This window comes from Piliocolobus tephrosceles, chromosome 10 (genome assembly GCF_002776525.5).
Source record: "Piliocolobus tephrosceles isolate RC106 chromosome 10, ASM277652v3, whole genome shotgun sequence".
Taxonomy (NCBI): domain Eukaryota; kingdom Metazoa; phylum Chordata; class Mammalia; order Primates; family Cercopithecidae; genus Piliocolobus; species Piliocolobus tephrosceles.
This window is the reverse complement of record NC_045443.1, coordinates 889310-914966: the sequence shown is the minus strand read 5'-3', so window position 1 is coordinate 914966 and position 25657 is coordinate 889310. Positions and strand designations below refer to the sequence as shown.

The window sequence follows — 25657 nt, the reverse complement described above, 5'->3', positions numbered from 1 at the left end:
GCAGGGCAGGACTGAAAGCTAGGTTTTCTTTTTGCTATACTCAGACTCTGGTTTTCAAATGTGGTCCCTGGAACAGCAGCGCCCCATCACTTGTTAGAAATGCAAATCCTTAGACCCACCGCATCAGAAACTCTGGAGATGAGGGTTTCTGCATCTGTATTTCCACAAGCCCCCTGGTGATCCCGGTGCATACTAAAGTCTTAGAATCCTCACTTCGATCCATAAGTGACTGATATATGGGGGATATGGAGACTTCAAGACTGGCTCCTTTCTCCCGGGTAGTCCTGTAGCACTTGCACTAGACCTGGAGTAAGCAGCACACCCAGAGTCACACGGAGATGTCAGCAGACCAACGGGCCCAGGTTGGAGCAGGTGCCAGGGAGGAGGAGCTGCCAGTCACTTTCTAAGAAGACAAAGGTTCTAGGCCTCTCAAGTCCAAACTTCTTGTTTCAGTGTGGCGTACCACCACACTGTCACCGCTACGATGTGCATGCCACATACTTGTGGGATTTACAGCCACCATGATGAGAGGTGCTTTGGGATTCCTCCAGCCTAGGAAAGAGACGTGTTTGACAGGCCCGCCCGCACTAGAAAGATTCAGCATAATGAAGGGCTCGGGTGAAGATGGATGTCTCTCCTGTCACCCAGCCTTGCCTCTCAGGAGAGGGAAGAGAGCTACTGAAGGCAAGAGTGGGCTTTCCCACGGGGGCACCTGGGCACAGACACCTGAGGGATGGGGAAATATGCCTTTCACAGGGGTGGAAGAAAAGGAACAGAAGGGCCTAGCACCCCTGAACAGTTTGAGGGCCTTGGGAACAGGGGTTGGGAGGGCAGGGGGCAATGTGGAAGTCAGGTGGGACAGAGTGCCAGCCCAAAGTCTGGAGCATCGCCTCCACGCCTCTGTGAGAGCGCTCCCAGTACCCTGGAACGGCGAGCCTCTGAGCTAGACGTTGACCAGGCTCCACGCCAGGAGAATGGAAATCCCCGCGCCTCTCCAGAGGTGAACTCCCTGTTTCCACAACCCTCATCCAGGGAAGCAGGTTTGTTTACCCTCAGGTTTGAGGGGTCAGGCTTCGGTCGTTCTGTTTTGTGTGCTTGTCTTGTGCCTCGGGCATGGAGTCCAGAAACCAATTGTCTGCCCGGATACACATTTTCAGTCCTAATCTGTACACAGCCTCACTCACACAACCAGGACCTTTCCTCTTCAGCTGTAGTTTCCTAGAAATGTGACCGCCCAGTGTTATGATTCAAACAGGGCTCAGTCCCAAGGGATCGTGGGACAGGGTGGGGTTGGCAGTGTTGGATATCTAATGCCGCACCCTTCCTCTGTTGCTGTCTCTCTTTCTCTGGTTTTCACAGTGATCTATGTAATTTAATGCTTACCCACACTCCTTGTTGTGAACTGCCTTCACTAGGGTTGGGAAGGGGAGCAGGAATCTTGCAGAACCCATGGCCTACCCCGGTTGCTTCAAAGGCGTCTCTGTAAATGGGATCCTGGGCTGCTGCAGTCACTCCTGGGCAGTGCCTTCCTGCCCCACAGAGCTTCCAAGCTGCAGAGCTCTGTGCTTTTAGGCCCTCAAGGGGCAGTCCACAAGGTGGAAGCTCCTGTGAAAGCTGAGGTTTCGCTTCACCATGTAGGAGAAAAAAATAGCCTGGGGGCTATGGAGTCGCCTAAGAGGAGGCAGGTGGGATGGAGGGGAGCACAGGGTCGACAAGGCTTATCCTCAAGTTGCCACTAGTATCCTCAAGATCCCAGAAATCAGTACTGCCTGTGCTGTTTCCAGAATGCTAGTCACAGTAATAGTGGCCGGCAGGGGGCTGTCCCTGTGAGATTGTGTGAGAGAATTAGGAAAACAGAGAAACCCTGTTATTTTGTTTTCCATTCTCCATGTGACCTGCAGTACTTTTCCTCCTCCCGTAAGAAGTCAGCTTCCTCCCTCACCATCCCGATGTGACCTACTTATCTGCTCCCTTGAAAGGGAGGTACCCTGGAAGCCATCCCAGTCTGGGGCGGTTCTGTCTGAGTCTCAGAGACAAGCTCTTTAATAAGGAAAATCCAGAAGCAATAAAACTGGGGGGCAAGGTATGAGGGAGGCTGGAAAACGTCGGAGAAGAAGGCAGATGGAGGCCAGTGGCGCCACAGCAGAGTATTCGGTGGTGTGCCATCGGCCCTCATGGCTGACTCATGCCATGACTAAGGGAAATTGGTCATGGAGCCATCAAAGAGGGCAGATGTCAACTGCTGGAGAGAGTGCATGGACAGAAGTACAAGGAAAATAAAGTCCAGCTCTTCCAGGTTGACCACGTTGTGCCCCTACTTCACAGAGCTGTAATCTAATCTCTGAACCCTTTTCCTTATCTGCAAAATGAAGATACTCTTTATCTCGGAAGATTGATGAAAATACTAAATAATTTACCCTCTGTTCCTTCCTAGAGAAAACTTAAGCATATTTCAGAACAAAGGCACATAAATGATAACGGCTACCATTTATTTCTAAGTACTCATTCCATAAGAAGCCCTATATACATAGTTTTCTCACTTAGTTCTGTGAGGAAACCATTAGGCTTATGTTACCAGTAAGGAATCTGAGGCCCAGAGAAGTTAAATCACTGTGCAAAGTCACACAGCTAGCAAGCAGCAGAACTGAGGCCCATAACCATGTCTGTTTGGCTCAAGGCATGTACTGATTGACTGTAACATCATTTGCCTTCAAGGATTTGCCAAAAACCCTTGTCCCCAGACCTTAAGTAAATTTAGAATGCTGAGTCAGATTGGGGCCGAAGGAATCAAAGAATAATTGGGTTATATAATGCTACGATTTTATGCTAATCTTGGCACTAAAGAGACATTGTCTCGCAATCTGGAAGACTATAACTGCCTATCTGGTCTCTAGCCACTGGGCCTCCAGTCTGGCCTCCCTCCAATCCATTCTCCTCACTGTAGCCACAGAGAACATTCTCCTGCTTCTATCAGTGGTTCCCAGCTGCCCTCAGGATTATATCCAAACCCACTGGGGCCAGGGCTTGGCCTGTTCTTAGTAGGCCCTACCCCATTTTTAAAATCAAATGCATTAAAATATACCCATATCACTTACTAAGTATGAATTCTAACATGTAAAATTTTTGAAACAATTCATGATTTGAATTTTGGAATTAATAATTTAAATGCTCATTTTTCCTATGTGGGTGTCAATAAATTTTTTTCAGGTCTCAAATGCTTGGGACCTTCAGGAAGCCCATAGCCCCAAGTACTGTGCATATAATATCTAATGGTGAGACAGCCCTGTGTGTAGGCCCTGTCCCCCTGCCCTGTATGCCAGGCCTTCTGTAGATCCTTTTTCCTCTGCCTAGAACTTGCTTCTGCTTCTTCTGAAACTGTACACTGCCCACACTACTCTCCCCTCCCTCTTTGCCCCGCAGTCTATTTATTTTGATATAAGTTCATATGTGCTTAACCTGTTTCCTCATCTGTAAAGTGGGAATAGCAGTGTTATTTCATAGGATTATTAAGAAGATAGAATACGTTAATACACCAAAGCCTTTCTACACAAAGTATCCTGGGAGCTTGTTGGAAATGCAGAATCTCAGGCCCCACCCCAGAGGTCCTGAATCAGAACCTGCATTTTACCAAGATCCCCTGCGATTCGGACCCACATTTATGCTGGAGGAGCACTGCACTCACACACCGAGAACAAGGTCTGTTATCTAATAAGCACTCGATAAATGATGGCCAGTATTCAGGTGATGAAAGGTCAGGCTTTCACAGTTGTTTCTGGTTTTCCTTCTTGCCTTACTTTAACTTGCAGACTCTAGTTCAGTGGTTCTCAAATGGTGTTCCTGGGAAACTACGGCCCCTGGGAGCCGGCCCATGGCCCTTCAGCTACTGCTGCGGCGGCAATGAAGACCATGGTTCCCGCGCTCAGGTGCCTTCACTCTATCTGCAGAGGGAGACTGACAAGGAAAAGAGGAATTGCAATAGGTGGTATTATGAGGGCTATCTAAAAGGGAAGTAGAGGTGCTGGAGCATCTTGTGGGCTCAAGGAAAGTGTTATCCAAGACCCGAGAGCTGAGTTGGTAACTCAAGATTCCCCCCAAAAGTGGCAAAACAGTTTCCACTGGAAGAGTAGACTGACTGCTCCCGTGATGCGAGCGGGGAGCAAGTTCCAGAAAAGATGCGACCTCCTGGCGGACGGCAGAGTAGCTGCGGTAAGGCGCGGCTCCAACTTCTGCCGCTAAGAAAACACGTTGGCTTTGGCTTCGCGGCAAAGCAGCCGCTCGGTGGCCGCACAACGCTCCATCTCTCCGAGCCTCGGTGTCCTCATCTCCAGCCCTAACATGACGACACGCCCCACAGGTCTTGGGAGGGTTGTGAGGGGACAGAGTCGTGTTCCCGAATCGGGCGTTTCTTCCCTTCTCCCCTCCCTAGTCTGCGAGCCGCGTGGCCGCGGGGCGGACGTAGGCCTGAGGGCCGGCGCGACGGCGGCTGCGACCCTTTCTTCCGCGGCCTCGGGAGGGCCGCGCGCCCCGCCCCACGCGGCGCGAGGCTGGGAGGCTGAGAGGCTGCGACGGCGCCGAGGCTCCAGACAGCCGCGCCGCTGGGGGGCAGGGCAGGAGGGTCCCTGAGGGCCACAGGTGGGGCGCTGTGGGCGAGCAGAACGGGCCTGGGTGTGCCTGGAGCGCTCGGTGGCCCTTGCGGGAGGCCTGGGCAGCTGCAGGGGGACAGCGCGGCCGCGGGGCGCAGGGCGGCCGGCTCCCGAGGTGAAGGCGCCTGTCCCGGGGAGGCGAAGGTTCCTGTGCTGAGCAGGCGGCCGCGGCCTGCGGGCCCACTCGGGGGAACTGCAGGACGGCCCCGGGCGCTGGGCTGAAGAGGCCGCGGCGGCCGGGCTAGCTGGGGAGGGAGGGCCTGGCCGGCGGGCGCGGAGTGGGGCGTGGGGCGTGGGGCGGCCCGGCCCGGGAGCGCGGGGCGCGCGGAAACCAGGTCAGCTGACGCGGGCGGGCGAGCCGGGCAGGGGAGCGGGGCCCCGAGCCCACTTCCCGCATCCGGTCCCGGCGCGCTCGGGGCTGGGCGCTGAGCTGTGTCACGTGGCTGCACCTCTTCCTTCCCCCGCCGGAGGCCCGGGCCGCCCTCACCTTTTCCCGACGCAAAACTCGCCCCGCAGCCCCTTCCCCTTCGTCTCCCCCACACCTGCCACCCCCAGCCCGCCCCGTCCGCGGGCAGCGCCGCCAGCTGCAGGGTCCGGGGAGTGCCAGTTTGGGCTATTTGGGTTCCTTTTTTCTCACAAGAGCCCTTGATTTCCTGCTGAGTTTTCCCTTGGCGTCCCTTAGTTATTAATAATAATGGCCCCGGGCGCGGTGGCTCACGGTTGTAGAGGTGGGTTTTGTTGTTGTTGTTTTTGTTTTTTTAGTAGAGACGGGGTTTCACCGTGTTCGCCAGGATGGCCTCGATCTCCTGACCTCGTGATCCGTCCGTCTCGGCCTCCCAAAGTGCTGGGATTACGGGCGTGAGCCACCGTGCTCGGCCCTGGCTCACTCCTGTAATCCCAGCACTTTGGGAGGCCGAGGCAGGCGGACCTGAGGTCAGGAGTTCATAGACCAGCCTGGCGAGCATGGTGAAACCCCGTCTCTACTAAAAATACAAAAATTAGCCGGGTGGGGTGGCGGGCGCCTGTAATCCCAGCTACTCGGGAGGCTGAGGTAGAAGAATCGCTTGAACTCGGGAGGTGGAGGTTGCAGTGAGCCGAGATCACGCCATTGCACTCCAGCCTGGGCAGCAAGAGCGAAACTGTCTCAAAAAACAAACAAACAGAAAACTACCACTTCTGGGCCCTTTGTATGAAGCAAGCATTTTGCATAGACTCCTTTTCCTCTCTGATTTTTTAGGGCCACAGTGTAAGTATTACTAACCCCGACCTAAGATGAGAAAACTTGAAGTTCAGGAAAGTTAATGTGCTCAAGGTCACAGCTAGTCAATGGCTCAACTGGGAGTCACATCTTAGGCTGTCAAACCGAAACTATGTGCCCTTTTCGGCCCTCCACGCCCCAAGGGGAGGTCATGCCAGGACCATGTAGAACTACGGTGTTCTGCTAGATTCTACGCTAAAGCGGCATTGTCCTCAAAGACAGATATTTTCTGAGCCAGTCTAGGAAATAACCGAGCTCCAGGGCAGTATTAGAAGAGACTTCCCTTACAGCCTGTTTTTTTGTTTTGTTTTGTTTTTTTTGAGACGGAGTCTCGCTCTGTCACCCAGGCTGGAGTGCAGTGGCACGATCTTGGCTCACTGCAACCTCCACCCCCCGGGTTCGAGCAATTCTCCTGCCTGAGTAGCTGGGACTACAGGCGCCCACCACAACACCAGGCTAATTTTTTGTGTTTTTAGTAGAGACAGGGTTTCACCGTGTTAGCCAGGATGGTCTCGATCTCCTGACCTCGTGATCCACCCGCCTCGGCCTCTCAAAGTGCTGGGATTACAAGCGTGAGCCACCACACCCGGCCCCAGCCTGTTTCTTTAGCACAAGAGTCTGATCAGAGCTAGTGATCTGGAATTCTTTCCTGACTTCCAGGAGAAGCATTTTGATTTGGGGCACACTCCTCCCATCCTCATGGCCTCTCCCCACCCCTTTCACCCTGAGGAGAAAAGTAGGCTTTGCTTTTGTCCAGAGACTCTCCAACTGGAACCCACCTGCAGATCAATGTGCACATCAACCCACTGCCTCCTGCAAAGCAGGAGGTGGAGAGGGTGAGGTGAGGGGAGGGAGGGGAGGCAGGAGGGGCAACTCAGTGCAGCCACTTTCTCATACCCCCTTCCAAGTGGGAAGGTAGGGCTGTTCCAGAAGGGAGAAGCAGTAGTTTTGAAAAACAGAGAGCAGTCTGCACGTAGAAGGCAGAATTTTTGTTCTTATGAGACATTAGTAGGGCAATGGCTGGTTTTCATTATTTGAAAATAGTACAAGCACATTGTCAAATAATTTCACCTCATAAACATGGTTACATAAGAGAAAAGCCTGAAAACCACCTGGAGGACCCATACCGTAAGAACTCTAGACACAGGCAAGGCAAACAATTTATGAAGATCACTTCTAACCCCAGTCTCAAGTTGCAGCCTTCCTTCCATTCTTTTGGGACTGAAGTTGGGAGTGGTCTGTAGTATTGGAGCCACAGTGGAGGGGTTGGAGTGGGGTGGTGGAATGGAGGTATGATTCTCCTTTTCTGTATGAGTAAACAAAACACAAACAGAACAATTAAAAATAAAACTGTGGCCTAGCACAATGGCTCACACCTGTAATCCCAGCACTTTGGGAGGCCGAGGTGGGTGGATCACTTGAGGCCAGGAGTACAAGACCAGCCTGGCCGACATAGTGAAGAGACGGGGATCTCTACTAAAAATACAAAAATTAGCCCTACTTGGAATGCCTAGGCATGAGAATCACTTGAACCCTGTAGACTGAGGTTGCAGTGAGCCCATATCACCACTACACTCCAGCCTGGGTGACAGGGCATGACTCAGTCTCAAAAACAAAACAAAATGAAATGAAAACAGGACCATTAAGAGGAAAGGAGGAATAGAAGTCAAGTACCAAGGATGAATTAATGACTGTAGCTGGGACTAAAGGCCCTGCTGTCATTGAAAGGGAGGTCTGAGTGAATTGTATTGAAAGAACTACACTTTCACTTTGCTCAGGCAAGGAGCCCTGAGGCCTACCTTTTTTTTAAAGCTTCAGTTGCCACATTTGTAAAACAAGGACTTTGGATATGATGGCTCTGAAACTGCCTCCAAGTTTGGAAACTTCTGATTCTGAGATGCCAAGATATTTTCATTAAGTGACGCCCAATTCTTCCATCTCAACACCTTGGTAGTCATGTGACCCACTGCTCAGCTTTCCTGCTTTTGTGAGATCATTACTGCCAGTTCCAAGTGCATTTGGCTGCCAGAGAGCAAACAGTCCGTGCGTGAACCGGGGATATATATCGCTGTGATGGTAGGTCAGCACATTGCAGGGGTGCTGACCTAACCTGAAACAGCACTAAACACGGTGTCATCTCCAACACGCTATTCGGGGGCCTAGGCCTGGGCAAAGCCTTCTAATTGGCTTTTAGATGGCATCAATCTTTGTTCCTCGGGCCTTTGAGGAGCCAAGAATCAGAATCCTAGGAACCTTATACTTTGTACCTATGTTTCTACAAAAGTTAGCAGGTCTACCCCTGCCGCTTTCAATCAGGTGGGATTTGTTACACCTGGACCAACATTAGCCAGCTTAATCGCTGAAGTTGTACTTGATATGACCTAGGGTTGGGGCTGGAACCCGTCCTCAGGAGGCACTTGTTGGGGAGATCTATGTTTATCACTTGACTAACACAGTCACGGCAAATGGTCATGTTCTCTCAGTAGCAGCCCACACATAGTTTCCAGCAGGCATCAGTAGCTCCTTATAGGTACCTCAAACCTACAAGTCCATAAACGGAGCCACAGGTTAGGGTGGGAATGGGGATTTTCTTTTTCTTTTCCGTTAATTCTTACACAGCGTTCTGAGTGCCATCACTGAGGCATACACAAAAAGTAGAAACAAAGAAAAGCACCTTCAGCGTAGAGGTTAAGGACACAGGCTCCTGGGCGTAAATCCTGGGTCTGCCACCTCCTTGCTGTGCTGTCTGACCTAGGGCAAGTTACTTCACCTCTCTGTGCCTCGGTATCTTATAAGACTATCGTGAGGGTTAAATGAGTTAATTCATGTAAAGCACTGTGAACAATGACAGCCCCATATAAGTGTGACTATTATTGTGGCAAGTCCTATGGCAACTGATGTAGACATTTATTTAACATGAACTACAGTTCTTTTTGAAAGGGAAAATACAGGAAATTACTGAGTTCTGCCACCCTGGATTGTAACAAATGTCTGTGACTAGGGGTACGTAGGAGGAAGGAAATAAACAGATGGATGGACCAGGCCCTTCTTTCTTTTACTTCCTGCTACATAAAGGGTTTTGTACTGTGCCTGATTGCTTTAATTGTGGGGGGCAAAATAATATAAATTGGAAATCTCTCCATGTCAGAATATGTAGATCCACCTTATTATTTTAACTGTTGCAGAGTATTACTATAGATCTACACTAGGTTATTTACATATTCCCATATAGTGATTGACACTGATCTAATGTTCACTGTGTACTGGATGTGGGAGGGAACATAGGTGCTAAAGCAGGGTTCCCAAGAGGTTTGTGATTTTGAGGGTTTGTAATTTTGAGGGGGAATTCAAGACTTACATAAAATAATTGGAAACCAGTACAAGAACCTGTGTATAAAATATTAAACTGGATTTAAAACTGTCAATACTAGTGTCATACTCAGTGGTGGGTGAAAAGATGGGATTTAATAGGAAAGAACAACACAATGCATGCGTATATTGGAGTGGAGGCCCTGGCTCCTGGAAGCGCTGGCTGGAGTAGAGAGGAAATTTACCCTCTAGTTCTTCCAGCCTCCCTGAAAAATTACTCAACACAAGAAGGACAAGTCTACACTCCCTTAACAAGCTACAACACAGGAGCACTCGGGTGTCTCTGCAGGAGGTGGAATGCAGCAGGCCTAGGTGCTCTCCTGCAACTGGCTCAGCACGTGGGCAGCGCCTGCCTTCTAAAGCATAGGAGTGCAGGGGAGAGTTCCCACTTCCACCTTCTGTCAGAGGCCAGTGTTGTTTTCCAGTGTTGTTTTCCCTGAAGCACAAACGGTGCCGGTCTTTCAAGGTACAGTGACTCTGCTGAAGGAGCTGGAGTGAGAACTCCCTTTTTTTGAGGTCCTTAATCCTTTGTTTGGCCCTGATTCCTTGGGAAGAACTCACAGGGTTGTGAGAACAGTTGCCCCATAGGGCCGAGCTGGGGACATTCTGTGCCTAGGTATTCATAAGCCAAGGCTGTATTTCTTTTACCCCACCCGTAAGCACGAATCACTAACCTAAACCAGCAACACCTGGTTGCCGCAGGGAATTGGGTTTGTCAAAGCCCACACTTAGCATTCCTTCTGCAAGTCCCTACCCAACAGCATTTGGGGCACATTAATTGGGGTAAATCCTTTTTTTTTTTTTTTTTGAGACGGAGTCTCACTCTGTCGCCCAGGCTGGAGTGCAGTGGTGCGATCTTGGTTCACTGCAACCTCTGCCTCCAGGGTTCAAGCGATTCTCCTGCCTCAGCCTCCTGAGTAGCTTGGATCACAGGCGCCTGCCACCACGCCCAGCTAATTTTTGTATTTTTAGTACAGACAGGGTTTCACCGTGTTGGTCAGGCTGGTCTCGAACTCCTGACCTCGTGATCTGACTGCCTCAGCCTCCCAAAGTGCTGGGATTACAAGCGTGAGCCACTGCGCCCAGTCTTTTTTTCTTTTTCTTTTTTTTTTTTTTGAGATGAAGTCTCGCTCTGTTGCCCAGGCTGGAGTGCAGTGGCACAGTCTCGACTCACTGCAACCCCCGCCTCTCAGGTTCAAGCAATTCTCCTGCCTCAGCCTCCTGAGTAGCTAGGATTAGAGGAATGCACCACCACACCCAGCTAATTTTTTTATTTTTAGTAGAGGCAGGGTTTTACCATGTTGGCCAGGCTGGTCTTGAACTCCTGACCTCGTGATCTGCCCACCTGGGCCTCCCAAAGTGCTGGGGTTACAGGTGTGAGCCACTGCGCCTGGCCAGAATTTCCTTCCTTTCTAAGCCTGAATAATATTCCATTGTATGACTATATCGCATTTTGCTTATCCATTCATCTGCCAGTGGACACTGGGTTGTTTCTGACTTTCAGCTGTTGTGAATATGCTGCCATTAACGTCCGTGTATGGGTATGTGAGTCCTTTCTTTCAATTATTTTGGGGTACACACCTAGGAATGAAATTGCTAAGTCATATGGTAATTCTCTAACTTTTTGAGGAACTGCCAAGCTGTTTTCCACAGTGGCTGCATCATTTATATTCTCACCCGTCATGCATGAGAATTTCAATTTCTCTATATCCTTGCCAAAACTTGCTTTTTGTTTTCTTTCTTCTTTCGTTGTTTTTCAAATAGTCATCCTAATAGGTAAGAAGTTGTATCTCGTTTTGTTTTGATTTGCATTTATCTAATGACGAGTGACACTGAGGCTTTTTTCATGAAGCTTGGTTGCCCATTTGTGTACCTTCTCTGGAGAAATGTCTACCCTAGTTCTTTCTCCTTTTTTGAATTGAGTTGTTTTGTTTTCTCGCTGCTAAGTTGTAGGAGTTCTTTATCTATTCTGGATATTAATTCCTTAACAGAAATATAATTTACAAATATTTTCTCCCATTCTGTGGGTTGTCTTTTCACTCTTTTAATTTTTATTTATTTATCTATTTATTTATTTATTTTTTGAGATGGAGTTTTGCTCTTGTTGCCCAGGCTAGAGTGCAACAGCATGATCTCAGCTCACCACAACCTCTGCCTCCCAGGTTCAAGTGATTCTTCTGCCTCAGCCTCCCAAGTAGCTGGGATTACAGGCATGTGCCACCACACCTGGCTAATTTTGTATGTTTAGTAGAGATGGGGTTTCTCCATGTTGGTCAGGTTGGCCTTGAACTCCCGACTTAAGGTGATCTGCCCGCCTCAGCCTCCCAAAGTGCTGGGATTACAGGTGTAAGCCACTGTGCCTGGCCTATTTATTTATTTATTTTTCTACAGAGTCTTGCTCTGTTGCCCAGGCTGGTGTGCAGTGGCACAGTCTCGGCTCATTGCAACCTCCGCCTCCCAGGCTCAAGTGATTCTCCTGCCTCAGCCTCCTGAGTAGCTGAGATTACAGGCACCCACCACCATGCTCGGCTAATTTTTTTGTGTTTTTATTAGAGACAGGGTTTCACTATGTTGGCCAGGCTGGTCTCGAACTTCTGACCTCAGATGATCTGCCCGCCTCGGCCTCCCAAAGTGCTGGGATTACAGGTGTGAACCACTGTACCCAGCCCTTTTCACTCTTTTAATAGTGTCCTTTGGTGCACAAGTTCTGCATTTTGATGAAATCTAATGTATCTGTTTTTTTCTTTTGTTGCCTGTGATTTTGCTGTCATATTCTAGAAATCATAGAGAAGTCCAGTGTCGTGAAGATTTTTCCCTGTGTTTTCTTTTAAGAGTTTTACCGTGTTAACTCTTAAGTTTAGGTCTTTGGTTCATTTTGAGTTAGTTTCTGTATATGGCATAAGGTACGGGTCCAGTTTCATTCTTTTGTATGTGGGACTATCCAGTTTTTCCAGCACCATTTATTGAAAAGATTATCCTTTCCCCATTGAATGGTCTTGGAACCCTTGCTGACAATCAGTTTACTATATATGCAAGGGTTTATTTCTGGGCTCTATTCTATTCCACTGGTCTAGATGTCTGTTCTATTGCATTTAAATAAGTATACAGGGGCCAGGCGTGGTGGCTCATACCTGTAATCCCAGCACTTTGGGAGGCCAAGGCGGGCAGATCACCTGAGGTCAGGAGTTCAAGACCAGCCTGGCCAACATGGTGAAACCCCATTTCCACTAAAAAATACAAAACTTAGCATGTCATGGCACGTGCCTGTAATCCCAGCTACTCAGGAGGCTGAGGCAGGAGGATCACTTGAACTGGGGAGGTGGAGGTTGCAGTGAGCCAAGACCATGCCACTGCACTCCAGCCTAGGCAACAAGAACGAAACTCCATCTCAAAAGAAAAAAAAAAGTATATGGGGACTGGATGCAGTGATTGACACCTGTAATCCTAGCATTTTGGTGGGCCGATGCGGAAGGATTTACCTGAGCCCAAGAATTCTAGACCGGCCTGGGCAACATGACCAGCTGCTGTCTCTGTTTTTCAAAAAAGAAGCGTATGGTTTCTTCCAACCTCTTATACTTATACCGTTCCCTCAAAGAGAAGGAGAATGAGGAGGAAAAGTCTCAAACACAAAGGAATTTAATGTTATGGTGTCCTGGGTTTGAATGTTCTGAAGATGCCAGTAGATGAGCATTAAAATGTCAGGGTTGGGCAAACATTTTATTCTGTCTTGAACTCATCCCCCCTTAATATCTTAGGTACAACCATTCTCTACATTTTCTCTCTGTGCTGCTAAACTTAGAGGACCCAAGTCAGGATTGGGAGGAGACTGATTTTGTATGTGTTTGGCCTTTACTGTAGAAGAAAAAGAACTGCAACTAGGCCAGGCACAGTGGCTCACGCCTGTAATCCCAGCACTTTGGGAGGCAGAGGCAGGTGGATCACAAGGTCAGAAGTTCGAGACCATTCTGGCCAACATAGTGAAACTCCATCTCTACTAAAACTACAAAATATTAGCTGGCTGTGGTGGTGTGCGCCTATAATCCCAGCTACCAGGGAGGCTGAGGCAGGAGAATCGTGTGAACCTGGGAGGCGGAGGTTGCAGTGAGCCGAGATTGCGCCACTGTTGCTCCAGCCTGGGCAACAGTGCGGAAAAAAAAAAAAAAAAAAAAAAGAACTGCAACTAATCAACATTTATTTATTGAGCACAACTTATGTGAGGCACTATAATTTACATAAGTTGTGCTCAACTCATGGTGGCTTATAGTCTATCGGGTGGTATATATATCAAGGCGTGACTTGTTACTTGGTGACAGAGAAATGCGAATTGAAGTAGTTGGCAAAATATCCTAAGGTGGGGTCTTTTGGTTTTGTTAAAGAAGAAGAAATTCAGATTCAGGAATGAATGAGGAGAAAACTGGAATGAAACAGGCAGGAATGAGTAAGCTATTTGGGACAGTGCAGAGGCGTTTCTGAGATCAGACGGTGTGTGGGGAGGAAAGAATAACTGGATAGGTGGGGTGGGGCCGAATTATGGAGGATTTTTAAATAACCAGGCAAAGGAATGTGTACTCGATTTAGTAGACAGTAGAAAACTCAAAAGTGGTTTGTTTGTTTTTTTTTTACACAGTCTCACTCTGTTGCCCAGGATAGAATGCAGTGGGGCAATCTTGGCTCACTGCAACCTCCACCTTCTAGGTTCAAATGATTCTCCTGCCTCAGCCTCCCAAGTAGCTGGGACTACAGGCACGTGGCACCATGCTTGGCTAATTTTTGTATTTTAGTAGAGATGGGATTTCGCCATGTTGGCCAGGCTGGTCTTGAACTCCTGGCCTCAAGTGATCTGCCCGCCTCAGTCTCCCAAAGTGCTGGGATTACAGGGCCACTGCACCCAGCCTCAAAAGTTTTTAAATGACGTGATTTTTTTTTTTTTTTTTTTTTTAATGGAGGGGTGGGGCACAGTTTTAGGTAGGTTGGTTCAGGAAGGGATGCAATATAGATTAGAGGGCAGGAATTGATTCAGTTCTCAGAGAACTTCCCTGGAAAAGAAAGTCATAGATCTTTGCCCCAAGCCCAATGCCAAGCTGAGGTATATTTCACAACGTTTCTGATTGAAATCTACTGACAGAAAATACACTGGATCTAAGATCTTGTGAGATCTTGCCCAAGCCTAACCCGGCCCACTACCCTTTTGTGCTAATGGCATGAAATGCGCACACTTGGTTCTGGTTTGGGCTGGCACCCTCCCCGGCATGCCTCACTGTGGTGCCATGTTTCCAAAGCTTCCACACCCCAGAAAGAGCTATAACTTTAGTTTCCTCATTTTTACAAAAGGTCAGGTTTTCAAAAGCTTCAATCAGCTGGAATTTGTCTCCGTTGCTGAAGATACGTTAAAACTGGGGGACACTGCAGTTGACCTTTAGGGCCTTCTCTCCACCCCGCCCCCATCTCCATCACCCCAGAGCTAAGCCTCCTCAGGACCTAGTACTCTTCATACAACAGTTTCTCACACTGCTGAAAATTACCTGTGACTCATACAAGTGGTTCAGGCTGCTCAGTCCCAGACAGGAATGTTGAGTCTTGCCAGCTGACATGTTGGGGTCACAAGAAAGAGAGAGCAAGTGTCCTGTGGGCTGGAACCAGGGGAGATGCACAGACACCCTGTGAACATTCCAGAGTGCAGGGCTGAGGATTGGCCTGAGAGGCACATTGCCCTGTGGTCAGAGGCTAGCTGCAATTTTACCCTCCCTTCCCTGCTCAAACACTCCTGACCCTGGAATTTCATCAGATGGCTACCGTGTTTGGTTTTCAACCAGGACAAACAAAGAAAAGAGATTTGTTTTCCTGTCTGCTTTTGCTGAATGGAATCTCTGATTCTGATTACCAGCGTGCCTTAGACACCCTGGGGCTGGTTAGGACTTTAAAACCTACACACACAGGACTCTCGGCTTCACTGAATCTTTTTCCATATCCTGAGCCCGAGTTCAAACTTCATCCTCCCGGTCCCCCATGTCTCTTCAATCTCTGATTAATTCTCCAGTCAACTTCCTGCTAATAGTCCACCCACAAATTGCTATTTCAGCTGAACTTCCCCAAAACTTGAGCATCCTCACCAAATATCTTGGACTTCCTCACAACCTGGTTACCTTCTCATCTGCCTGCCTTTCTGGAATCATTTTGAAGTGTTAAAAAAAAAACTCCTCTAATTTTCAAGGGCATGCAGGAAACGCAGCCCCTAAGGAGCACTGCAGAAATCTGGAGTTCTAGTCTGTTTATACCTAAATCTAGCCTTCCAGGAGTTTCAGATAGTGTCCTGGAAACATTCTTAATTGAAAATGGTGTGAGGAGCAAGAAAGGGGATTGTGAATTACAATTACAAACAGTACACACATAACACAGGGACAGTCTTTGCATTTCTCATCTCTGATCCCAAGGATCAAGAGGTAGAGGCAGGCCCCGCGCGGTGGTTCACGCTTGTAATGCCAGCACTTTGGAGCCCGAGGCAGGCGGATCGCGAGGTCAAGAGCTAGAAACCATCCCGGTCAACATGGTGAAACCCCCGTCTCTACTAAAAATACAAAAATCAGCCGGGCGTAGCAGTAGCACCTGTAGCCCCAGCTACTCGGGAGGCTGAGGCAGGAGAACCGCTGGAACCCGAGAGGCAGAGGTTGCAGTGCACACCACTGCACTCCACCCTGGTGATGGAGCGAGACTCCGTCTCCAAATAAGTAAATAAAGTTAAAAAAAAAAAAAAAATGTAGAGGCAGCTCTCAGGTGAGTAAATTCGCAGATGCCCACGCATGTCTGGAACATATCCCAGGGGTCATTAGAGACGCCCAGCAGAGGCGGGAGGATCTTCCGTTTGGTTTTCTTTCAGAACGTTTGTCCGGAGAGCATCCTGTTCTGTAACATTCATATCCACCGCCGTCTCCAAATTGCTAGGTTGAGCACAGTACTCAGTGCCTGGCATTGAGTTAGAAATAGAAAATGAGCTGGCGAGTCCCGGCCCAAGGCTATGACAGGGTCCATTACTGAGCCCGTTCCCCACCAACCTTTCTGCTGTTTAACTGCGTCTCCTCCTTCCCCTCCAGATCCCAAGGGCTTGACTCCTACCTCTCCTAAGGCATTTTGAAACGTTAGCAAATGCACCCTTGATCCTAGCATGTACTTAAGAAGCAGCTCCCCCTAGAACATCTGGCGTGAAGGTGACCCCTTCTTCCTCCCCCGCCGTGTGCGTCTGTGCACAGGGCCCGAAGCCTGCTGGGGAGGGCCACGAGGCGGGGCTGGGGCATCTCCGCAGGGAGCCCGCCGCCCGGCCCAGGGCGCACACCCCCAGGCTTTGAGGGAGGAAACTGAATGGGGCCGGCGGCTGGCTCTCTCTGGGGTTTTGCATTATACAGGCTATATTTAGAAGGCCTGAGCGGTGGCTCACACCTATAATCCCAGCATTTTGGGAGGTCGAGGCGGGCAGATAACCTGAGGCCAGGAGTTCGAGACCAGCCTGGTCAACATGGTGAAACTCCGTCTCTACTAAAAATACAACAAAACTAACCAGGGTGGTGGCCGGAACCTGCAGTCCCAGCTACTTAGGAGGCTGAGGCAGGAGAATCTCTTGAACCCGGGAGATGGAGGTTGCAGTGAGCCAAGATCACACCACTGCACTCCAGCCTAGGCAACTAACCAAGACTCAGTCTCCAAACAAAAACAAAAACAAAATCACCACAAAAACAGAAAAAAAAAAAATAGAAGCAGCTTTCCTGCTGATAGAAAGCAATGGCCTACTGTGCTATAATTACAACTGAAGAGTCACTTTCTTTCAAAAACTCTATTTTCAGATGTTTACCACTTTCTTTAAAAAGGAAAAAAATTTGCCTCAAAGGCAGGCAGTCCCCAGGGCATTTCTGGTCTCCTGGGGAAGGAACCTAAGAGCGGTTTGGTAAAATTCCATTTTGCTATCTTGGTGTTACCTAAGGACAGGAACTGAGGTGGGGCTTTGGTGACGGCAGGGACTGAAGAGAGTTCTTTTTCGTCGTCCAGGGTGTCCAGTTGTTTGGTTTTCCTGGGCCACACTGGAAGAATTGTCTTGCCCCACACATAAAATACAGTAACACTATGATAAACTCAAAAAAAAAAAATCGCAGAAAAACTTCATATATATATATATAAGATTTTGTTGTTGTTGTTGTTGGGATGGAGTTTCGCTCGTCGCCCAGGCTGGAGTGCAATGGCGCAATCTCAGCTCATCGCAACCTCTGCCTCCTGGGTTCAAGGGATTCTTCTGCCTCAGTCTCCTGAGTAGCTGGGATTACAGGCATGCGCCACCATACCCGGCTAATTTTGTATTTTCAGTAAGATGGGGGTTTCTCCATGTTGGTCAGGCTGGTCTCAAACTCCCGACCTCAGGTGATCCGCCTACTTCGGCCTCCCAAAGTGCTGGGATTGCAGGCGTGAGCCACCAGCCCGACCAAGAACTCATAAAGTTTTAAGAAAATTTACGAATTTGCTTTGGGCTGCGTTCAAAGCCGTCCTGGGCTGCACGGGGCCCACAGGCTGTGGGTTGGACAAGCTTGCTAGACTGTCATGAAGTTTTGAGTAGGTGAATTGTGTGGAGAGACCTGGAAGACAGGACTGGGTTGTGTTGGACTCTCCCCGCCAATGGACCTGTGCTCCCTCCACCCAGGTAGCATGGCAGTGGCCAGTGGAGAAGGGAGCCAGACTGCCTCGGTGCAAATCCCAGGCTCCTAGTCCTGTGGACCACTTACTCCTTGGGTGAACTTGGGAAGCTCCTCATCCTTTAGGCCCCAGTTTTCCCCCTGTGTAAAATGAAGATGATAACCGGACCTACCTCGTAGGATCACTGTGAGGATTAAATGAATTAGCACATGAAAAGAGTGTCGTTACCAGAAAGGGGTCCCGATCCAGACCCCAAGAGACGGTTTTTCGGATCTTGTACAGTAACTCTGGGCTAGTCCATAAAGTAAAGTGAAAGCCAGTTTACTAGAGAAGTAAAGAAACTCAAGAATGGCTACTTTATAGGCAGAGCAACCCTGAGGGCTGCTGGTTGGCTATTTTTATGGTTATTTCTGGATCGTATGCTAAATAAGGGGTGAGTTATTCATGAGTTTTTTGGGAAGGAGATGGAGATTTTCCCCCTCCCCCAACTGAGGACTCCTCCTTCTTTTAGACCCTATAGGATAATTTCCAGGTGTTGCCGTGGCATTTGTAAACTGTCGTGGGGCTGGTGGGAGTGTCTTTTAGCATGCTGATGTATAATTAGCGGATAATGGGCAGTGAGGACAGCCGGAGGTCGCTTTCATCACCATCTTGATTTTGGGGGGTTTTGGCCGGCTTCCTTACTGCATCCTGCTGCATCAGCAGGGCCTTTGTGACCTGTATCTTGTGCTGACCTCTTACCTCATCCTGTGACTAAGAATACCTAACCTCCTGGGAATGCCACCCAGCAGGTCTCGGCCTCATTTTGCCAGCCCCTATTCAAGATGGAGTCACTCTGGTTCGAATGCCTCTGACACAGACACATATTATATAGACATTACCATGGTTATGTGTTTTGCTTTCCCTGTCTGTAAAATGAGGAAATGCTGTGTTTTTTTTTTTTTTTTTGAGACGGAGTCTTGCTCATCACCCAGGCTGGAGCCTAGTGGTGTGATCTCGGCTCACTGCAAGCTCCGCCTCCCGGGTTCCCGCCATTCTCCTGCCTCAGCCTCCCGAGTAGCTGGGACTACAGGCGCCCGCCACCTCGCCTGGCTAGTTTTTTGTATTTTTTAGTAGAGACGGGGTTTCACCGTGTTAGCCAGGATGGTCTCGATCTCCTGACCTCGTGATCCGCCCGTCTCGGCCTCCCAAAGTGCTGGGATGACAGGCGTGAGCCCCCGCGCCTGGCCATGAGGAAATGCCGTTAATCGTTATGTTGGTCACTCTGTACCAGAGCCAGGAAGCACGTCCACTGTGTGCCAGACACTCCTTGTAGGTGATGCTGTGAGGAGACGCAGAAGCAAGGAAAGAACTGGCTGCTTCCCATGTACTCCGAGATCTCTGTGGGGAGCCTGCCCTCTTCCCCTCTAGGAAGACTGCTCATGGAGATCTCAGACTACATACGAAGGGGAAACATCCACACCCAGTTTTCCCTGGTGGAAAGGTGTGACACAGAGGTCTGCCAGAGGCTCGTGGCCCCTTCTCCACCCAGAGCAGCATCTCAGCTCAACCTGGGGAGCCAATAAAGTGGTGCAGGGATCCTGCAGGCTCTGGCAGACTCAGCCTTGACCTTTGGATCCAGCTCTCTGTCCCCATGGCCAGTCTTCTCACTCCCAGGCCTTCTGTCTGGCACAGGGTGTGAAGGAGGAGCCGGGGGGCAGGGCGGGGAGGATGTGGCAGGGACAGGGACAGCACAGGAAGGACTTGGCCTAGTCGATTGAGATTTTTTTTTTTCTTCTTTTTGAGACAGCGTCTCGCTCTGTCGCTCAGGCTGGAGTGCAGTGGCCCAATCTCAGCTCACTGCAGCCTCCACCTCCTGAGTGCAAGTGATTCTCCTGCCTCAGGCACCCAAGTAGCTGGGATTACAGGCGTGCGCCACCACGCCCAGCTCTCGCTGAGATTTTGGCAGGGGTCTCTTGAGCAGCTGATGGGCTCCTGTCACTGTGCCCAGTCTGTCCCAGGCCATTCTGGCTCCACTTAAGCCTGGTCTTCCTGCCCCACACTCAGAGCCCAGGTCTAGGCACAGTGGTGCCATCCTTAGTGTGTGTGTGGTATGCTGCAGCTGTGCCCACAAAGTCTGCCCCGGCCTCTCATGAACCCAACCCATTTGAGGCTTCAGTAATTAGAATTTTCCTTGCTTCACTTTATCTAAATCCTATCAAACTTGTCAAGGGCTACCTCAGTCTCACCTCCTCCAAGAAGGCTTCTCTGATTGCCCAGCAGACATCAGTCTCACTATCTTAAGTTTCCTAGTTCTCTACTTCACTCATTTAGAAATTGGAAATGTAGACATGTACTTAATTATATTCTCAAAAAATATTTGAGCACCTGTTTGATCGCAAGAAAGCGGGGATGGGTGTTGGGGCATCTATGAAAATACAGGACAGTATCTTCCAACAAGAAGCTTAAATTCTAAAAGGATGAAAAAAATTCTAAAGGCATGGCCTAGAAAATTCCTTATTGCCATATGTTGCTTTTCAGGTTGGATGCTATGAGTTAATTCAAAAATCATAGTTAACAGTTGTTAGGTGCTTGCTATGGGCCATTACTGTATTTAGCACTTTACACAAATTATTTTATTCAATTAATGTATTTTTTTGAGATGGGGTCTGGCTCTCACCCAGGCTGGTGTACAGTGGTGTCATCACAGCTCACTGCAACCCTGAACTCCTAGATTCAGACAACCTTTCCGTCTCAGCCTTTTGAGTAGCTGTAACTGCAGACGTGTCTTACCACACGTGGGTGATCTTTTAATTTTTGTAGAGACAGGGTCTCGCTATGCTGCCCAGGCTGGTCTTGAACTCCTGGGCTCAAGCAATCCTCCCGCCTCAACCTCTCAAAGTGCTGGGATGACAGGCGCGAGCTACTGCACCAAGCTAAGTTATTTTATTTAACTCTTCAGAGTATCCCATTTAGTAGATACTATTATTATGATTCCTACTTTAGAGATGAGGAAACTAAGGGGCAGAAAAGTTGAGTGACTGCCTAGTATGTATCAGCTAGTGAGAAAGCCAGGATTTGAGCCAGGCACCCTGACTCCGTTGTTTATACCGTTAACCACAGCGCCAGATTTCTTCTGTGTTTCACCTTTTATGTTCAGCTAAAGTGAAACTCTTAAGTCCTGGAGAGCCCCTGTAGCACTTAGTGCATCAGTGCCTTTGTAGGTAGGAGGCTCTGGTAGGAGGTAGTCAATATTCAGGGATGCCTTGATGATCAGGCCATGCGGCAGAGAGAAGAGAGTGTCCAAACTTCCTTAGTTCTGGGCAATAGAATTGGGAAAAGCAACCAGGAGTCCAGCACCTAAATATGGCTGTATACAGGCCAGGCGCGGTGGCTCAAGCCTGTAATCCCAGCACTTTGGGAGGCCGAGGCGGGCGGATCACAAGGTCAGGAGATTGAGACCATCCTGGCTAACACAGTGAAACCACGTCTCTACTGAAAATACAAAAAATTGAGCCAGGAGAATGGCGTGAACCCAGGAGGCGGAGTTTGCAGCGAGCCGACATTGTGGCACTGCACTCCAGCCTGGGCGATAGAGCGAGACTCCATCTCAAAAAAAAAAAAAAAATATTGCTGTATACTAACTCTTAGCTCCCACTACCTCCTTGCTAACACAGCTCTTTTTTCAGGCCTACACCATGGTTCCCGTGACTGTAGCCAGCAGATGGGCTTCTTATGAATACCTCCTCACTGGGTGGACACAGGCCCATTAGGAACAGGCCCAGAGGCCTAGTGTCTTCAGACTAATGCTTGCCAGGACCAGTGAGGTCAAAACATTACCCAGAACTGAGGCTTGATGTCCTGTCTCGAGGACAGACTCATCCCATCCTATCTGCCGAGTTATAGTGATTGTACTTCTGAGAGAACAGGGAACACTTCAGGCAAGAAAATATCAGTCCTCATTCAAAGGGAATGATTCTCCTAAATTTAATGAAACTCTTACAGCCTAATCCCTCACCTATCATGATATCTATTTATTTCATATTCATTGATCATCTACTTGGTACAAGAAACTGTGGCTTCCTCCCCATAAAGGAGGTGATTCCAGTTTTAGACACACATATCTACAAGATGAGTCATAGGATAATGATTATCCTATCAACCATTTATTAAAAATTGCTTATCCATTTCTTCTGTGCTAATATGTGTTTTGATAGACTCTATCTCATTTAGTCTTTGAAACAAATCTGGATATAATTTTTCCACATGGTGGACCAAGCTCTGAGAAGGTACTTTATAGTAGAGTCTGCTCCTAACAACTATACTGTCCTTCTATACTGTCCATGAGAGGTCCAGACGGTGAGGACCGTGGAGAACAGAGGCCAAGGTCCCTACTGGCTTAGTTGACCAAAAGAAACTTGCTGGAAAAGGCTCCTGTAGATGTCTCCTCTTCTAAGACCCCTACCCAATGCTTTCTTTTTCTTCACTGTAGCCTCCAGAGAACTCCCAAATTAATTTTTCTAAGATACAGCTATGATCACCACACACTCTGCTCAAAAACCTTCAGTGATGCCCCTAAAATTCCCAAACTACTCTTCAGCCTGAAATGCAAGGTCTTGACTTCACCTTGGCTTTCTGACCTTCTCTCTGTCTACTCCCTCTCCGTATGTTCTTGCCAAATAGAACTATTTGCTAGTCTGCATGTAGGTCCACCCTGCTGCTTCCAAAGCTCTTGGCATACCATTCCTACCACCTAGAATGCCTTTTCTTCATCTTTGTCTCTCCAACTCTTACCCATCCTTCAGTGTCCAGCTCAAATATCACTTGCTACATGATAGTTACTAAGCTAGGGCGGTAACTTTTCTTTTTTTTTTGAGACGGAGTCTCACTCTGTCGCCCAGGCTGGAGTGCAGTGGCACGATCTTGGCTCACTGCAACCTCCATCTTCTGGGTTCAAGGCAATTCTCCTGCCTCAGCCTCCCACGTTGCTGAGATTACAGGCACACGCCACCATGCCTGGCTAAATGTATTTTTAGTAGAGACAGAGTTTCACCATGTTGACCAGACTGGTCTTGAACTGCTGACCTCAGGTGATCTACCTGCCTCAGCCTCCCAAAGTGCTGGGATTACAAGTGTGAGCCACTGTGCCCGGCCATATATATTTTTTATACCATGTGTTGTGGTTTGTATGTCATTTCCTCTACTAGACAGCAAGCTTCTTGAAAGTGAATCCAGATTTCATTCATTCATATATTTTCCCATATTCCAGTATCCTGGTGTATCTTTGTATTTTTCTGTATCCCCATACACTAGTATCCTAACCTAATTAGAGTTCTGTAAATATCTATTGGATAAATTGATTTGTAAAATCAAAGAGTAAAATACGTAAGCAGAAGGACTGGTCTTCCCTGCCAATCTTCCTTTGAAGTGCTCATACCTTTACACATAGGTTTAGAGTCCTACAAAGCTCAGATAGAATGGAACCCAGCAGGGTAACATCGTAGAGAACAATGAGTCATTTGCATAGTACGTTGTAGAGTAAGAGGATGGGACGTAGAGTTCAGAGTGAGGGTAGAGGAAGGGCTGTAATAGCAAAAAATGAATTTCATTATTTGTCTTTTGCTTTTGTTTTCGAGACAGAGTCTCGCTCTGTCGCCAAGGCTGGAGTGCAGTGGTGTGATCACGGCTCACTGCAGCCTTGACCTCCTGGGCTCAAGGGATCCTCCTACCTCTGCCTCCTGAGCAGCTGGGACTACAGGCGTGTGCGCCACCACACCTAGCTACTTTTAAAATTTTTTGTAGAGACAGGGTCTCACTATGTTGCCCAGTCTGGTCTTGAACTCCTGGGCTCAAGCAATCCTTCTGCCTCAGCCTCCCAGAGTGCTGGGATTACAGGCATGAGCCACCATGCCCAGCCTCACTCTTTGAAATATTGCCCAACATCCTGGTATTTGAATTCACCTCCCTTGCCTGGTGCAAATTGTGGCACCCCAGCCAAACCTAGCAGCCTGGCCTGTCACTAGTAAACCCCAGATCCCTTCCTAGCCTATCGCCTCTCACTCATCCCAGGGTACGTGCTGGTTGCAAACTAAGTCCAAGAGTGGACTTGGACTCAAGCCGGTAAATAACAACTGGACTTTTAGATTCAGAGTTTGGATGATGAGAAAAGTGAGGTTTTGAGTGGGTGGGAAGAAACCTTCCCTGATTTTGGCTGGTACATTCAGAGACTCACAGCACTAACAGACAGGGCGGGCTGGCGGGGCAGGAGCCCTGGGGAAAGGTGTGTTCACGCAGGGCCTGAGGTGAAAGGAGAGCTGCACGTGTAGCCGTGGGGGAGGGGGACGGAGGCTGGGAGATCCTTCCTAGGGATGGGAGCCGCTTTCCACTTCAAGAACCGCAAGTCTGCAGGCTCACAGCTCCTAGGACAGAAACTTACAAAACTGTCACTGTCAGGAGGGAGTGCTGGGTCTCAGATGGACTCTGTTCCTGAGCCCCTCTCTTGCTTCCATTCACCTTGCACCAGCTGCGCAGAGAACCCAGCCTTGAGCTGATGTCTGCCTTTGCAGTGTTGCAGCTGAGTGTGTGCTGTCTTTTGCTGACCTGGTCTTCCAAAATCTAAGAAGCCTACAACAGCCTTTTGGGAGATGGGACATGTGGAGGTCTCATTACAAGTTCCATGGGACTTTTAGAGCTTAGATCTATGGACAACTGAGGAAAGGCAAATTTAAACTTGTTGGAAGCAATCCACACAAGAGCAGGTTTTCCTAACCTGGGCTGGGGTGTCCATACATTCCCAAGGGAGTCCGTGTGACTTCAGGAGGTGATGAACTTGCTGAAATTATGTGACAAGGTATTCACGAAAAAATAAAAATTAAAAAAAAAAAGAAAAGTTATCAGTGTGTGGCTGCATCTAGGGTGGGGTAGGGGGTCCGTCACCTTGATCAGATTCTGAAAGGATCTGTGACCTGAAAAGTTAAAGCAGCACGTTTTTCTAGAGGATGAAGCTGGGAACTGGGTATCAGGGGAGTTTGGAGGACATTCTAACTCCTGCCGCTTCCCATGTGCTGCAAACATGTGCAGTAGGAAACAATGACAAAGACTAGGAAGTGGCAAAAAAGCACTTCTTTTTTTTTATTTTTATTTTTATTTTTATTTTTTTTATTATACTTTAAGTTCTAGGGTACATGTGCATAACGTGCAGGTTTGTTACATATGTATACGTGTGCCATGTTGGTGTGCTGCACCCATCAACTCGTCAGCACCCATCAATTCATCATTTATATCAGGTATAACTCCCCAATGCAATCCCTCCCCTCTCCCCCCTCCCCATGATAGGCCCCAGTGTGTGATGTTCCCCTTCCCGAGTCCAAGTGAGCTCATTGTTCAGTTCCCACCTATGAGTGAGAACATGCGGTGTTTGGTTTTCTCTTCTTGTGATAGTTTGCTAAGAATGATGGTTTCCAGCTGCATCCATGTCCCTACAAAGGACGCAAACTCATCCTTTTTTATGGCTGCATAGTATTCCATGGTGTATATGTGCCACATTTTCTTAATCCAGTCTGTCACTGATGGACATTTGGGTTGATTCCAAGTCTTTGCTATTGTGAATAGTGCCGCAATAAACATACGTGTGCATGTGTCTTTGTAGTAGTAGCATAATTTATAATCCTTTGGGTATATACCCAGTAGTGGGATGGCTGGGTCATATGGTACATCTAGTTCTAGATCCTTGAGGAAT

The 25657-nt window shown here is 48.5% G+C and overlaps 1 protein-coding gene and 1 long non-coding RNA gene across 3 annotated transcripts in view; one reads left to right on the top strand and one right to left on the bottom strand.

The window, feature by feature from the left end:
• The window catches only part of NINJ2 (ninjurin 2), a 108301-nt gene that overhangs the window by 13735 nt on the left and 68909 nt on the right, over nucleotides 1-25657 (top strand). Inside the window, exon 1 of one of the 2 annotated variants that reach the window (XM_023182994.2) lies at nucleotides 4039-4206. The exons of the other annotated variant lie outside the window; for it this stretch is intronic. Coding sequence (XP_023038762.1) covers nucleotides 4144-4206 — 63 coding nt within the window. The 5' untranslated portion in view covers nucleotides 4039-4143. Of the gene's footprint in view, nucleotides 1-4038; nucleotides 4207-25657 lie in introns of those variants that run through there. 2 annotated transcript variants of the gene reach the window in all.
• On the bottom strand, nucleotides 2476-16472 carry LOC111520321. The gene is made up of 5 exons (XR_002724638.1): nucleotides 16381-16472; nucleotides 15152-15185; nucleotides 14793-14900; nucleotides 7029-7207; nucleotides 2476-3938 (listed from the first exon to the last, which is right to left on the bottom strand). It is a non-coding gene; the product is annotated as an uncharacterized LOC111520321 (long non-coding RNA).